Genomic DNA, 13,286 nt, shown 5'->3' with positions numbered 1-13,286 from the left:
TGCATGCTTCAATGCCAGAGTTTCTGAATAGCTACTTGGACCAACCTAAGCACTAATTCATAATTTCATATCTGGTCACATGGGCGGCAAGCCACTCCCATCGGGTCACATGGGTGGCAAGCCACTCCCACAAAGGAGGCCACACCCACAGAGTAGGTTCCAACAATTTTTGAAACCCACCACTGATTCAGGAGTTATATTACTATAATTATTCATCATGTCTTTACTATCATCATACTAGTTTCCATTACAACTCATGAGAAGTTACTAATTTTGTAAATCTGTGCTTTAATTCCTTTGTTAGAAATCAGAAGACTTGTGAGTTCTAATCCCACTTTAGGCATGAAACCTAGCTGGGTGATCTTGAGCCAGTCACCCTCTCTCAGCCTAACTCATCTCACAGAGTTGTCCTTGTATGGAAAATAGAAGGAGGAAGGAGTATTAGTAAGTTTGCCACCTTCAGTTACTTATAAATGTCGTTACTTTTAAAGCCCTACATGGTTCAGGACCTGGCTACCTGAGAGACCGCCTCCTGCCATTTACCTCCCAGCGACCAATAAGATCACACAGATTGGGCATCCTCCGGGGGTCGTCGGCCGGTCAATGTCAGTTGGCGGTTCCCTGGGGGAGGGCCTTCTCTGTAGCTGCTCCGGCCCTATGGAACGATCTTCCCGTTGAGATCCGGACCCTTACTACTCTTCCGGCCTTCCGTAAAGCTGCTAAGACCTGGCTGTTCCGGCAGGCCTGGGGCTGTTGATCGTATCCAGCCCCACTCTAACAGTGTGCATGGTGTGAAATTTTAACCATTGTATTCTTATTTTTTTTAACTTTTCTATATATGTTTTTTGTCTTGCCTGTGAGCCGCCCAGAGTCCCTCTGGGAGTGGGCAGCATACAAATGTCAATAAAATTGAAAAATAAATTGAAAAATAAAAATAATAAGAAATCTATAAAGTCGTTGTTGATTCAGCTCCAGTCTACCATGGTTTTGATTACTTAGCTTACATTTCTTTTCAATATATCTAATATTTAAAAACCTTACTCTTCTAATGTTCACTTTATTGCCTTTCAGTTAAAAAAATACTGTGTAATATTTGAAATACCAGGAATATATCTAGCAATATTTTTTTTGGCTTTACTCTTCTTTACTCAGTCCTGTGATAGCATCTTCTTATGCTGTCAAATCACCGTCAACATCTTCTTATTCCCAAACTGTTCCCTATCACTACCCTATTTCTTTTATAAGAACCTATTCTAAATCCTTATTCTAAAGCACTTGAATACACATATGAGGAGATTCTTAATAACAGATTAATAATCTTCTCTCCAATGTCTTAATAGGTATTAAATGTTTGAACCTAGATCTGTATAACTACACTTATACACTCCCTGTTTCTATCTTTTTGGGTATATAGGCACATGTACTCATCAAAATTTAATGTATTAATAGTCCAGATATTCTGTGTTATTGTTACATTTTATGTAATCATGTAATGATACTGTATAATGCCAATTTCAGGACAGTCAAACTACTGACAAGGCCAACAATGGCAATTTAATAATATCATTAGAAAAATATTGCAATTGCATTGGTGTTTTTTAGATCTTTACCTTACAGCTCTTAAGATAATCATGTTGTTATACAATGTCCAGAGTTGCTTCTGTGAGATGGGGATGGATAGATAGATAGATAGATAGATAGATAGATAGATAGATAGATAGATAGATAGATAGATAGATAGGATAAGATAAGATAAGATAAGATAAGATAGATGATAGATAGATAGATAAGATAGATAGATGATTGATAGATAGATAGATAGATAGATAGATAGATAGATAGATAGATAGATATAGATAGATAGATGCCATAGATATTTAGATAAGATTTTTAAGCACAGCTACCAGATTTCTGCCTAAATACCTCCCATGCATAATCTCTTCTCCAAAAATGAGAAAGCTCTTGAAATCCTGATGGGCAGATGGCTGGCTTCCAGATAATTAAAACTGGGCACTTTCTGAGTCAAAAGAATCATATACTGCTTGTCCTGCAGTGGTGGATTTCAAAAATTTTTAGAACCTCTTCTGTAGGTGTGGCCTGCTTTGTGTGAGTGGCTTGCCGGCCATGTGACTGAGTGGGAGTGGTTTGCCGGTCATGTGACTGGGTGGGCGTGGCCAACTTGTAAAATGTGGTGAAACTCACTTAACAACGCTCTTGCTTAGCCACCAAAATATTGGCTCAGAAACTCTGGCATTTGAAGCACGCAAGTCTTAAAGCTGTCAAGTTACAAGACCCTCGCACCCCTAACCCTTTAGGAAAAAAAACCCCAGGGGTGTTCAAACTTGACAGCTTTAAGACTTGTGGACTTCAACTCCCAGAATTCCTCCTCTCGCTCTTCATCTTGATGATGTGCGGACGGGCGGGAGGGGGGAGGGAGCTGGAACCGGTTCTAAACGGCACTGTAGATTGGTGGAACCTCTTCTATAGAAGAGGTTAGAACTGGCAGGAACCCACCCCTGTTGTCCTGCCCCAAAATGTATCCTTGACCACATCAGTGGAGAGCTGAAAGGCTCCAGAAGGTAAAAGCTTGAAACGGTGACAACACTGCTTTCCTAGGTAATTTTCTTCCCTGAAATCATTTGTGGATTCATACATATAATCTATATTAATCTTCTCCAATCTGGTGCCTGAGCTATGATAATGCAAAATTATTTTGTCTTTCAGCAAGAAGATTTTTGGTGGTTGTTTGTTGTTTGTTGTTGTTTATTTCATTTGTATGCCGCCCTTTTCCCCAAGGGGACTCAGGGCGGCTCACAACTCAAACAAGGGAAGGGGGATACAGACAATTTGACAACAACACAAAACAATACATAATTTAAAAGCGCAACAATCATACCATTCGAGATAGGGGCAACGATTCTTTAGCCCCAGGCCTGTCGGAACAGCCAGGTTTTAAGGGCTATGCGGAAGGCCTGGAGGGTGGTGAGGGTTCGAATCTCCATGGGGAGCTCGTTCCAGAGGGTCGGAGCAGCCACAGAGAAGGCCCTCCTCCGGGTAGTCGCCAGTCGGCACTGGCCGGCGGATGGAATTCGGAGGAGGCCTAATCTGTGGGATCTAATCGGTCTGGTGGAGGTAATTAGCAGCAGGCGGTCTCTCAAGTACCCAGGTCCAATACCATGAAGGGCATTTATAAGTGACGACTAGCGCCTTGAAGCGTATCCGGAGACCAATAGGCAGCCAGTGCAGCTCGCGGAGGATAGGTGTTACGTGGGTGAACCGAGGTGCACCCACGATCGCTCGCGCGGCTGCATTCTGGACAAGCTGAAGTCGCCGAATACTCTTCAAGGGCTGCCCCATGTAGAGCACATGGTTGTCCATGAATAGACTGAATCTGCCATTAAACAACAACAACAAAGGACTGCACTTGGAAAGGATAAATCAGAATGCTTATAATCGTATTATTTATTGATATCTCAACAGTTTCAAATCCCCTTGTTAAAACAGGAAAGGCATAATCTGTATGAGTAATATTATTATAATTATATATTCAAAAATAACGGTATTATTTTTTCTATAGTTTTGATCACAGATGTAGCCTAGTGGCTAATATATTTTGTTGCACAGCTATGTAAACTTATCTTCTGCTTAATATGTATTATGCTAAGCAGTGTCTGAAAAACACAATGTGACACCTCTACTTCTTACCTTCAATATATGATTCCAAATAATTACATCTACCCGAACTAACCTGAATGTGAGAGGGGCTATATCAGTGCTGAAATTAATAGCGAAGCTGTATTCGGTTTCAACAAATAACTTCTTTTAAATCCCTGCTCTTCCTCACAAAACATAAAAAATACAGGTCATCCTTGTTCAGTGTCCACACAGAGCCATTAAGTGAAGAAGTCACTAAGTGAAACTGCAACTATGCTTCTGACTTTATTTCAGCTTCCCTTTGCTTCGCGCATCTGCAAACCAGAGGTGGGTTCCTACCAGTTCGCACCTATTCGGTAGAACCGGTTCGTCAAATCTACTGAACTGGTTAGAAGAGGCTCCACCAGTGGACCCGGAAAGCAGGCCACACCTACAGAAGAGGTTCCAAAATTTTTTGAAACCCACCACTGGTCCTTGGATATGATTATTCTGCACTATCATGCTCATATTTATAAAACTCAGTGCCTCTGTGAAAGGGAAGGATGACTACTGCGTTTGTGGTGCAATCAGAATATTGCGTGTGTTGAAGTTGTTTTAACGCAAACCAAAGATGCCTTTTAAAAAACAAGTTTGCATCCTATTCTTATGCATGCCAGTGCTGTGTGTGAGGTATTTTAAGGTGGTTCTGACAAGTGTCGTCGGCATCTTCATATCCGGTCACATGGGCGGCAAGCCACTCCCATCCGGTCACATGGGCAGCAAGCCACTCCCACAAAGGAGGCCACACCCACAGAGTAGGTTCAAACAATTTTTGAAACCCACCACTGCTGCAAACGTTGTAAATGTGAGGACTGGTCACAAAGTTATTTTTTCATCACCATCGTAACTGCAAACTATTACTGTATGAGGTAGTTGCTGAATGAGGACTGCTTGTATACGTTCTAGGAGAGCCTTGAAAAGATTTCTATCCCTCACAGGTCAAGGTTATTATGACTCCCTCAAGCACCAGGTAGGTCATAATGTAATATCATTGAGTGTCAACAATGCTTGCCTATCTGTCTCTTATTCTGCACTGCGTCTGCATTTTGGATCTTTCTTTATTGAGTTATTTTATTGCAGCCTTAGGCCAGCATAAGAGGTAAAACAAAACATGAAAGAGAAAGAAAAGAGATGAGACAATTCAGCACAAAGTAACCAGAGAGTTGATTGAATTGTTTTGAGTCCTCACTGAGTAATAAAAATCATAAAAGGAATGGCATGACTCTCAACTACTATCTCAGAAATTGCTAGAATGTGGTCTGACAGAAGAGAAGGTACATATCATTCCTCTGACCTGCCTGGTTTGTCACTAGAATAAAAGTACTATAATTAAATTAAGGTCTAGATTCCTACATGGTTAGCAAAACAAAATAATATGCCTTACTGTCTCTACCTTTGCTCAATCACAGATAAAATGTTAAATGGGCAACATGATGGAAGATTAAAGACAAAAACCAATCCCTTCAAAATAGTGGGCTGTTTTTGCACTTGACCAGCTAGGGATCACTGATATTTTGAATTTGATTTGTAGCATATTTGCCGAAAAAAGTCAACACATATTTCTTCAGATAGCTAGCATAAGGTGATGGAATGCCTCAACAGACCTTGGAAATACAGAAAAGGCAGAAAGATAGTTAAGAAAGGAAACAGAGGAATAGCAGAAGCGATTTTTGAATCCAGGAAAGGGAAAAACTTAAGAAGGAAATTCAGAGTAAATTTGCCTAAATTACATCAATTGTACAGAACAAGTATTTTGCTGGGCTTTCAAGATTTTGCTACATTACCATACCGTTTTAGAAAACTAATTGGTTCCAGTTTTCTGGACTTGCCACCCTTACAAAGCTTGACACATAATATTTATTTTATTTATTTATTTATTAGACTTATATACCGCTTCATAGGGCTTTCAGCCCTCTCTAAGCGGTTTACAAATTTTTTAGCAAATTGAGTCAGCATATTGCCCCCACAGTCCGGGTCCTCATTTCACCCACCTCGGAAGGATGGAAGGCTGAGTCGACCTTGAGCCGGTGAGAATTGAACCGCTGAGCTGCAGATCACAGTCAGCTAAAGTGGCCTGCAGTACTGCACCCTAACCACTGCGCCACCTCGACTCTTATTTATTTGCAAATAACGTAGAGCTGTGTCTTACACCTTTCCCCAAAGGGAATCCAGGTAACTTTCTTTCAATGCAATCAGTCTGTAGAACCAACCCAGAATCTTTGGTACATTTCCTTGGATAATCCCAGAGCAGGATATTATCTATGTCACTATTTGGCCAGCTGCTTTTGGGGCATCCAAACATAACAGAGCAGTTTCCGTTTCTGCCCAGTTATAGCAATAGCAATAGCAGTTAGACTTATATACGGCTTCATAGGGCTTTCAGCCCTCTCTAAGCGGTTTACAGAGTCAGCATATTGCCCCCAACAATCCGGGTCCTCATTTTACCCACCTCGGAAGGATGGAAGGCTGAGTCAACCTTGATCCCGTGAGATTTGAACAGCCGAACTGCAGAACTGCAGTCAGCTGAAGTAGCCTGCAGTGCTGCACTCTAACCACTGCGCCACCTCGTTATTACAGTAGAGAGCAACGAAAATGCATCTGCTTGAGAGATACCAAATACTTAGCATACTTTTAGGTGCTTCTGATTTTTTTTTTACACGGGGTCAGTCTGCAAGTTACTAAATGGGAGAGCCTCCATGTATAGTGCCTAGCCAGAAAGGATCCTGGTTCAAAGGAAAATATGTATACTTTTTAAAAATATTTAATCACTCCTTCCTCCTCCATTCTTTTAATGGGTTAGTTTCTCCATGACAACCAACTCCTTGACAGTGCGGTTAAGTGCCTTAGGGATGCATAACATGCAAACAGGGCTGGTGTCTTTTTAGAGATCTCATCCAAGCAGCTCATGCAGAGAGAAATCTATCAAAGAAATGTGTTTATTGGTCTGGAAAATAGACGGATTGTGTCAGTTCTGCTGGGAGTCCTTTTTTTAAAAGAAAGGCTTCAAATTATTTAGGCTTTCCAAATTATTCAGGATTTTCTGTTTCTGTTTTTGTTTTTAAACTTATATCCATTTTACCCTTGAGTGGTGCTTTTTTCCCTGTCCGAGGAAACCTTTGCTTATCAACTCATGCACTGAAGAAAGGCAGAATTATCCACTTCTTCTCCATAGCATTGGGAGTGAACAAATGCAAAGATTTTTTTAAAAATTGTTAACTAATATTAATATCAGTGGCTAATGGATAGTGTTGTGTTGTGGCTCGGTGGGAGCCTTTGGAGCTGCTATCAGACTGACACAGAAATCTTCTGTGAGTGGTTTCAGGATGCTCACAGGAGAAGATAACAAGCAGCTGGGGCTCGTTAAGGATCTCCTCCTGTGGATAAAAGACTGATGGTGCCACGCCTTAGTTGCAGAAGTCAACGTCCTTCGTTGGTTCGTGAATTCCGTTCTGTTCCTGTTCTAGTTCATGTTCATGATTCCAAGAAGCACTTGGATAAGTGATTTGCTTTATATCAGTGGTTCCCAAACTTGGCAACTTTAAGACTTGTGGACTTCAACTCCCAGAATTCTCCAGCCAGCTCTGGGAGTTGAAGTCCACAAGTCTTAAAGTTGCCAAGTTTGGGAACCACTGCTTTATATAAACCTGGTTTGCTGTGAGAGTTTGTTTTTGCATTTGCTGTTTAACTTTTTGCCAGAGAATTTATCTATGTTTATTTTGGGCTCGCAGCCAGCAAAAGCCGGGACTGATAAAGACATTCCTTTGCAAACTGTGTGTGGCTGTCATTTCTGAACAAGCAAAGAGGGGGGTCAGAACAGTGTTGCTTGTCCCATAATGAGAAAATACAGGAGGGAAGGACTTACTGTTATTTAAGCATGCACAAAAGACATGTGATTAAAATATGCTGAGAGACATGCTTAGTCTTGAAGGACCTCTAGCACCATAATCCCATTAGCCATTCCACATTCTTGTTAATGTACTTGCTACTTCTTGCTGCTTACCTCTACTGCGTCGCCTGCTCCGTGATGGGTCTGTGTAAAAGGCCAGCTGGGGGTCATTGTCTGCTTCTGTCCCAGAATCTCCTTCAGGGTTCAGAAATGCTGAACCAGCTAGGTTGAAAAACAAAGACAAAACAACAACAACAACATATATTAGCTATTCTTGTATCCCACCACGCATTCTCACCGCTTTACAGTGCAGGTATATCTCATTTATTTAATTTCCTTCCTACCAGAGAATATATATGGTCTAAAAGAAAAGAGGAAAAGAAATCTCAAATCCAGTCAGCACAGTTAAAGCCAACAATAAGTACAGAGATTAAAAGAAACATTGTTTTGATTTTAAAAAAAGAGGAAAGCAGATTATAGCCAAATCACTCTGGTGTTTATAGACCAGTTGTCTCTCTATAAATGCTTAGCATGTACCGGCGTGTATTTTTTCCAAAGAACGCAATAGTCATCTCACAATACATAATTCCAACACTGGGGTTTTGACATTGAAATGGTTGAGTGTCTCATCAACATTTTATGAGCCAAGCCCACAAACAGAACCACAAGTAGTTTCTACAGCAGATTGATTCTTGGACAATATTTTAAAATATAATGGACAGACAAACATCTTGTCTCTCTACTCTGGCTCATACATCTTTGGCTAGATTTAAGAAAAGTTTTGAAAACATACTCATTTAATAAAGCAGATTGACTGGTAGAAGTGGCTGTGAATAGATACTGAGAATGGCAGTTGGTATAGACAGATGATAGATGATTTGTTATAAATCTTCCTAGTCAAGTTAGATGATTGGGACATAGACAGAAGTGTTATTTTTTAATCATTTTTTGTTATTAGATGTAGTTTTACTTGTTAATTTTAATTGTGGCTGGACTATGCCCCACCAGAGGCACTTTATTAATAATTTGCTGCTTATTTTTGATGCAGCAGAACTGGCATTATATGATCCCACTTAGCCAGCTAATTTAAAATTCGGCAGCTACATTTTGTTACTGGAGTGTTCTGTCCCCCCTTCTCAGCTTGATAACAGACGACAGGCAAACAAACTTAAAAGGAACTCTCTTTATCAGTTCTCGGCTCAGACTGGCTGCGAGCCCAAAAAATAAACAGAAATAAAGTCTCTTTCAAGCAGACAACAGAATACAAAACAAAAACTCTTACAAGCAATGCACTTCTCCAAGTGTAGCCTTGAATCAGGGTTACAGGAAAACAAAGCACTTCTCCAAGTGTACCTTACATAAACCACGACCGATGATCAATCAATGTTGCACGAACCAAGGAACGAACGTTGACTCCTGCAACCTGGGCGTGGCACTATTCATTCTTTTATCACCAGAACCCCACTAACGAGCCCCAGCTGCATCGTTGACTTTGCATCCTGAAAAGACTCATAGAAGACCTCTGCTGAGTTACAACACTGGAGTATCTTTAGGGGTAACTCTTACATGACATGATCCAGATAAGAAGTTACTATGATGCAGCTCACAGAGGCTGAGGCATCTCAATCAAGGTAGGGTTTCATCTAGAATATTGGTGAGTCCAACTGCCCCCCTAGTGACTGACCTGCATCAAGGAGATGATTCAAGCCACACACCTGTTCTGTTAGCACCCAAGAAACCTGGCTAGGCAGTTCTTGGAAGATGCATCAGTGATAGCAAAGTCAAATCCTCTTCACTCTAACCATTTCCATGCAAAAGGTACAGTTGTATGCCCTGAGCTGTCCATTTGTTAATCTATCTATTTGTTGATCTAACAAGAAGCAATGGGTGGAAACTAATCAAGGAGAGAAGCAACTTAGAACTGAGGAGAAGTTTCCTGACAGTTAGAACAATTAATCAGTGGAACAGAAGTTGCCTTCAGAAGTTGTGAATGCCCCAACACGGGAAGTCTTTAAAAAGACGTTGGATAGCCATTTGTCTGAAACAGTTTCCTGCCTAGGCAGGGGGTTGGACTAGAAGACCTTCAGGGTCCCTTCAAAATCTGCTATTGTATTGTATTGTATTGTATTGTATTGTATTGTATTGTATTGTATTGTATTATTTGAAGTGATTATTTACTGCATTTATATTCTATTAAGTTCTGGATAGTCACTGTTATTGAACTTAAACCACCCATCAACCAATTTGTGCCTCGAGTTCTTCAGTTAAATTAAGTGGCTTTTGGGCAACCCATACATAGAAAAAGTGCTCACTATCGTACAGTGAGTGAGATTGGAACTGTGGCAGAATTGCCATATAATGCTCTAAGAAAATGCCCCAGAATGTTCAGGAACCTCTTAGCTTCTTTATATCTCAATATCCAGTTTGTCTAGATCAATTCTCACCTAAAATGACTCATTCATGACAAAAGGCACTCAACCCCGCAACCACTAGCAATCAGCCGTATTCTAAAAACCAGCATAAAAATATCACAGCAACATATACTGAGTCAATAATAGACTTGACATGAATGCCTAAGGTTCCCAGCAGAGGTGGGTTCCGTCCAGTTCGCACCTATTCGGTAGAACCGGTTCGTCAAATCTACCGAACCGGTTAGAAGAGGTTCCACCAGTGGACCCGGAAAGCAGGCCACACCTACAGAAGAGGTTCCAAACATTTTTTGAAACCCACCACTGGCAAGGATCTTGTAACTTGACAGCTTTAAGACTTGCATGCTTCAATGCCAGAGTTTCTGAATAGCTACTTGGACCGACCTAAGTACTAATTCATAATTTCATATCCGGTCACATGGGCAGCAAGCCACTCTCACAAAGGAGGCCACACCCACAGAGTAGGTTCCAACAATTTTTGAAACCCACCACTGGTTCCCAGGATGTTTGTGATGAAGTTCTCAGAGAAACTCAAGACATCAACTCTGCCAGTTGAGCAGGGTAAGACGCTCAGCACCAAGCATCTTGTCAATAAAATTCGTATTCTGTCATTAGGACCTACAGCAGTAAAAATACTTGGTTGGCTTCCTGATGAGACTGTATGGGACAGAACTACTATGTGATGTCTCACAGGGGAAAAGGTTGGATAATAAAGAAGAGCAGAGAGGCGCAGACTTCTATTGAAATTTGAGTGGGTTTTATATATGCTTCTGGTTGGCCTTTTGATTATCAATCTGCCTGTTGCCAGAGTACCGTATTTTTCAGAGTATAAGACGCACCTTTTTTCCTCAAAAAAGAGGTTGAAAATCTGGGTGCATCTTATACATCGAATACAGGATTTTTGCCTCCCGAAGCCCCAAATGGCCGTGCACACCCTGATGGAGGCTTTCAGAGAGCTCCTGGGGGCTGGGGAGGGCAGAAATGAGCAAAAAAACAGGCCATTTCTTGCCCCCCCAGGCCCCAGCAGCACTCTATAAGCCTCCATAAAGCTATGCATGCAATTTTTTTTGACAAAAAATGGCCTCGTTCTCTTGAAAAATGGGCCATTTTTTGCTCGTTTTTGGCCCCATCACTCCCCCCCCCGGAGCACTGTGCAAGCTCCCCCCAAGGCTACCTATGCCTTTAAAAAAAAACAGGCCTGCTTTTGCAAAAAATGTGCCATTTTGGGGAGGTTTGAAGAGTGCAAAAAGGGTTTTCCACTTTTTGGAAAGCTCTTTAACTGATTGATGAGAATTACATTGATCAAGTGCTGTGCCAGCAGAAACAAAGTCTTAAGTGCTGCGGATTGTCAGCGATTTCCTTCTCCAGCACATGGATAAATACACCTGGAAACATTTACCTACCTACCTACTCTCTCTCTCCTTCCCTACCTATTGTATTTCTCTCTCTCTCTCTCTCTCTCTCTCTCTCCCCCTATCTACCTACTCTCCCTTTCCCCCCTATCTATCTACTGTATTTCTCTATCTCCCCCCTCTATCTACCTACAAACCTGCCTACTCTCTCTCTCTCCCTACCTATCTACTGTATTTCTCTCTCTCTCTCTCTATCTATCTATCTATCTATCTATCTATCTATCTATCTATCTATCTATCTATCTATCTATCTATCCCTCTACCTACCAACCAACCTACTCTCTCTCTCTCCCTATCTACTGTATATCTATCTATCTATCTATCTATCTCTCTCTCCCTATCTACTGTATATCTATCTATCTATCTATCTATCTATCTATCTATCTATCTATCTATCTATCTATCTATCTATCTATCTATCCCTCTACCTACCAACCAACTTACTCTCTCTCTATCCCTACCTATCTACTGTATTTCTCTCTCTCTTTCTTTTTCTCTCTTTATCCCTCTACCTACCTACCTACCTACCTACCTACCTACCCCCCTCTCTCCCTCCTACTGTATTTCTCTATCTCTATTTCTCTCTCTATCCCTTTATCTACCTACCTACCTACCTACCTACCTAATTACCCTCTCTCTCTCCCTACCTACCTACTGTAGTTTTCTCTCTTTCTCTCCCTCTGTATCCCTCTATCTACCTACCTACTTTTTTAAAATTTGCCTCTTCAAAACCTTGATGCCTCTTATATTCCAGTGTGTCAATACGGTAATTGGTTTTTCCTCCTGTTTCACTCTTCTTTTTTGAAGCAACGAAAAAAACAAGGATTGTTGTAAAGTGGCCCTTAACTTTTTCTTTCTCATAATTTCAGCTCCTTCAACCCTTCTTCAGTTGTCATTTTAACACCTATATTTTTTCCATCAAGTGAAAAAGCATCTTAAGAACAGTCATAGGGGCCTGGGAAATGACAAGCTGAAGATTTTGAAACCTTTTCTGCTCATCCTTTTCCATTCAATAGGCTCACATACCAGGCCATAGTTAGAGTATCTAATTATTTAACCAGAATTCAACTATCTAACCAAAGTCTGGGTTGACATATCATATTAAAATACAAGTAGACAAACTACAGACCACATGAATGTCTCAAGGCTTTCATGAAGCCCCGTAAATTCCTTAGTCAGTACCACATCTTGACAATACACAGGAGGTGTTTGCAAATTGTGGTAGGATGGGCAGCTTTTTCAATCTATTGCTCCATCCACTCACTTCCTGCTGCTCTCAGATAATCTTCCTTTCTCTCCTATTCTCATCTCATCTCTACAGCCATTTTTAGGAGGAAAAACAGCACAGTGATTGTTTTATGTAAGCTGTTGCTGTTTCAACTACTCAGACTGTTTCCCCTTCCTCTTTGCAAAGGTAAATAAACTGCAGTGATAGGCAAAGTGGTAGTAAAAGGAGGCTCTTACAAGAATGGAACACTTCCTATAATTCATTCTTTCTTCCTTCCTTCCTTCCTTCCTTCCTTCCTTCCTTCCTTCCTTCTTTCTTTCTTTCTTTCTTTCTTTCTTTCCCTTCTTTATTATTTTCATAAGCAAATCAAGGTAGTGAATATACCTAATTTTCTTCTTACTCCTATTTTCCCTACAACAACTCTGTAATTGGGATGAGAGTATGGCACAAGGTCACACAGCTGGCTTTCATAACTAAGATGGGACTTGAACTCACAGTCTCTTACTTTTTAGTCAATGGCCTTAACTAATAGACTAAACTGACTCTGATGAAACTGTTAGTCAGCAAACTGACCAAACTTGCTATGTGTTTTAACAGTACAATCCTGAATGCCTCTAAAAACAAAATAATTGCATGGG

At 40.8% G+C, this 13,286-nt stretch overlaps 1 protein-coding gene across 1 annotated transcript in view; it reads right to left on the bottom strand.

Annotated features, from left to right (window-relative positions):
- ASTN1 (astrotactin 1) overlaps positions 1-13,286 on the bottom strand; it is a 325,689-nt gene that overhangs the window by 181,542 nt on the left and 130,861 nt on the right. Inside the window, exon 5 of the mRNA XM_032226803.1 lies at positions 7,694-7,801. Within this exon, the coding sequence (XP_032082694.1) occupies positions 7,694-7,801 (108 nt within the window). The remainder of the gene's footprint in view (positions 1-7,693; positions 7,802-13,286) is intronic.

Source organism: Thamnophis elegans, chromosome 11 (genome assembly GCF_009769535.1).
Source record: "Thamnophis elegans isolate rThaEle1 chromosome 11, rThaEle1.pri, whole genome shotgun sequence".
Classification (NCBI taxonomy): Eukaryota; Metazoa; Chordata; class Lepidosauria; order Squamata; family Colubridae; genus Thamnophis; species Thamnophis elegans.
The sequence above is the reverse complement of the archived record's forward strand: the minus strand, read 5'-3'. Positions and strand labels throughout refer to the sequence as shown.